Source organism: Genypterus blacodes, unplaced genomic scaffold (assembly GCF_046128005.1).
Source record: "Genypterus blacodes isolate CSIRO-AG114 ecotype Tasmania unplaced genomic scaffold, CSIRO-AGI_Gbla_v1 ptg000147l_1, whole genome shotgun sequence".
In the NCBI taxonomy this organism is placed as follows: domain Eukaryota; kingdom Metazoa; phylum Chordata; class Actinopteri; order Ophidiiformes; family Ophidiidae; genus Genypterus; species Genypterus blacodes.
In genome coordinates, this window is record NW_027466949.1 from 233,070 (window position 1) to 234,954 (window position 1,885).

The 1,885-nt window shown below is 49.4% G+C and overlaps 1 protein-coding gene across 1 annotated transcript; it reads right to left on the minus strand.

Annotated features, from left to right (window-relative positions):
* Positions 1-228: 228 nt before the first annotated feature.
* dio3a (iodothyronine deiodinase 3a) lies at positions 229-1,509 on the minus strand. The gene has a single exon (XM_076165597.1). It carries the CDS (start codon positions 1,442-1,444, stop codon positions 656-658), a length of 789 nt encoding a protein of 262 aa, XP_076021712.1. The 5' UTR covers positions 1,445-1,509; the 3' UTR covers positions 229-655.
* Between the last annotated feature and the right edge of the window lie 376 nt (positions 1,510-1,885).

The window sequence follows — 1,885 nt, forward strand, 5'->3', positions numbered from 1 at the left end:
AATCTTCTGATAAATGTTGAGCATTTTGAGGATCATAATGCCACCAGACTTTATGATTTCATAGCAAGTGTGAACAGAAGCACACCAGCAATACTGTGACCAGATTAAACTCTATAACCTGGTGTTTTACAAGGGAAAAAAAAAGGAGAAACAGAAGCAACCACCACACCAAGATAAGACATCATAATAAAGAAGTAGACCAAAACATTTAATTTTTATTGTATGAAAAATATATCCATAAAACTGAACATCATTTAGAAAACAGCTGAGCCCAGCTGGCAGAAGAAGGCAGCACATCCTCACCGTGATCACCAGTATAAACACATCAGTATCGGTTCCCTGGTTTCTTGGTCCATTTCGAAACCGAACTTCACAACTATACGGCCGAACACGGTGACGCGCACACACGCCATCCCGATTCACTCGAAGAAAAAAAAAAAAAAAAAAGTCACAAAATGACGCTCGTTCACAAAAGGAAAAAAAAAAAAAGGTACAAATAAAGTTGTAACGCATATCGAATACAAAATGAATAACCTATGTTTCTATCCAGTCATACAAAATAAATAACCACAGTAAAATGCATATAACTGAACTTGTAATACTGAAAAATGTGTTTGTGTTTTATTTCAGAGCAGCTCTATTACATTTAAACGCTCTACACATTGACAACAACGTTATTGGGTTTTGCCAGCGTCTCTCTGTATCGATCCAGCCAGTCTTTGAGCTCAGAGATCCGATACCTCTCAGGTCCTCTGCCCCCCTGGTAAACTATCTTCCCCTCCTGGAGCACGTAAAGTCTGTCGAAATACGCTCCGTACGCGGCGTTGGAGGAGTTCTCCATGCTGTCGACCACCACCGTACAGCCGGGGACCTCCAGGCGCATCAGCTGCGCCGCGTTCAGCCGGTCCTCCAGGCACCGGTGTTTGGGGATCTGGTAGGGCGCGTCGGTGCTGATCCAGCCGTCGGAGGGGTGCGCTTCTTCTATATAGACGACCAGGCAGTCGGCTATGTCCGCGTTCTGCTGCACGACCCCCTGGAACGCCTTCAGACGCGCCATGAACGGCGGTCAGGTGCAGCTGCCAAAGTTGAGGATGAGCGGTCTCTCGTTCTTGGCGTAATCGAGGATCCGAGCGCTCCGCCGCTCCTCCAGCTGGACCACGTCGGTGTCGGGCGCGCCGTGTCCGAGATGCGCCGCCTTCAGGAAGTCCAGCTTGTGGCCGTGCCAGACCGCCTTGAGGGACTCCAGGCTGAACAGGCGGTTGGAGTCCGAGATGCACAGAGGGGGATCATCGGTGGCGTCGCCCTCCTGCGCCCTCATCCTGAAGAACACCCGCTTCCTTATGCATAGAAAGTCCAGCAGCCAGAACACAACGGCCGCCATCAGAAATCGGGGCAACAGGGCCAGACAGACTATTGCATTTTTAATCGCCCTGACAGTATTCATCGTCACTTATTGTGACAGCCGCCCCTCTCTCTCTCTCTTTCTCTCTCTCCCTGCTTTTTGGTCGCTGTGCCGTGATCTTGCGGGTTGAAGTTGGGTTACTTAACTTCCCCTCTTTTTATAGCACCGGCACATTTGAATGAATAACACCCCGCCTCCAAACCGGGGCCGAGGCCTGGATCACCTTCTGTCAACTCACACCGCCGGAGAGCCGAGAGGGCAGAAAGGAACGGTGCGCCGCGGCCGGTGCTCTTATATGGGTAAGAGGCGGCTACAATTAACTCTTTATTTTATTATCATCGCTCACACTCTTGCCGATGTTAAAGTTAAATGTGTTTACTGAGCTTGAGAGTGTGTTCGTGGCTGATTCTGCTCATTTGGTGTCCAATCTGGCCGCTTGATTGGTTACACCTGTGCAAACACACATCAGCCCCGCAATCAGCA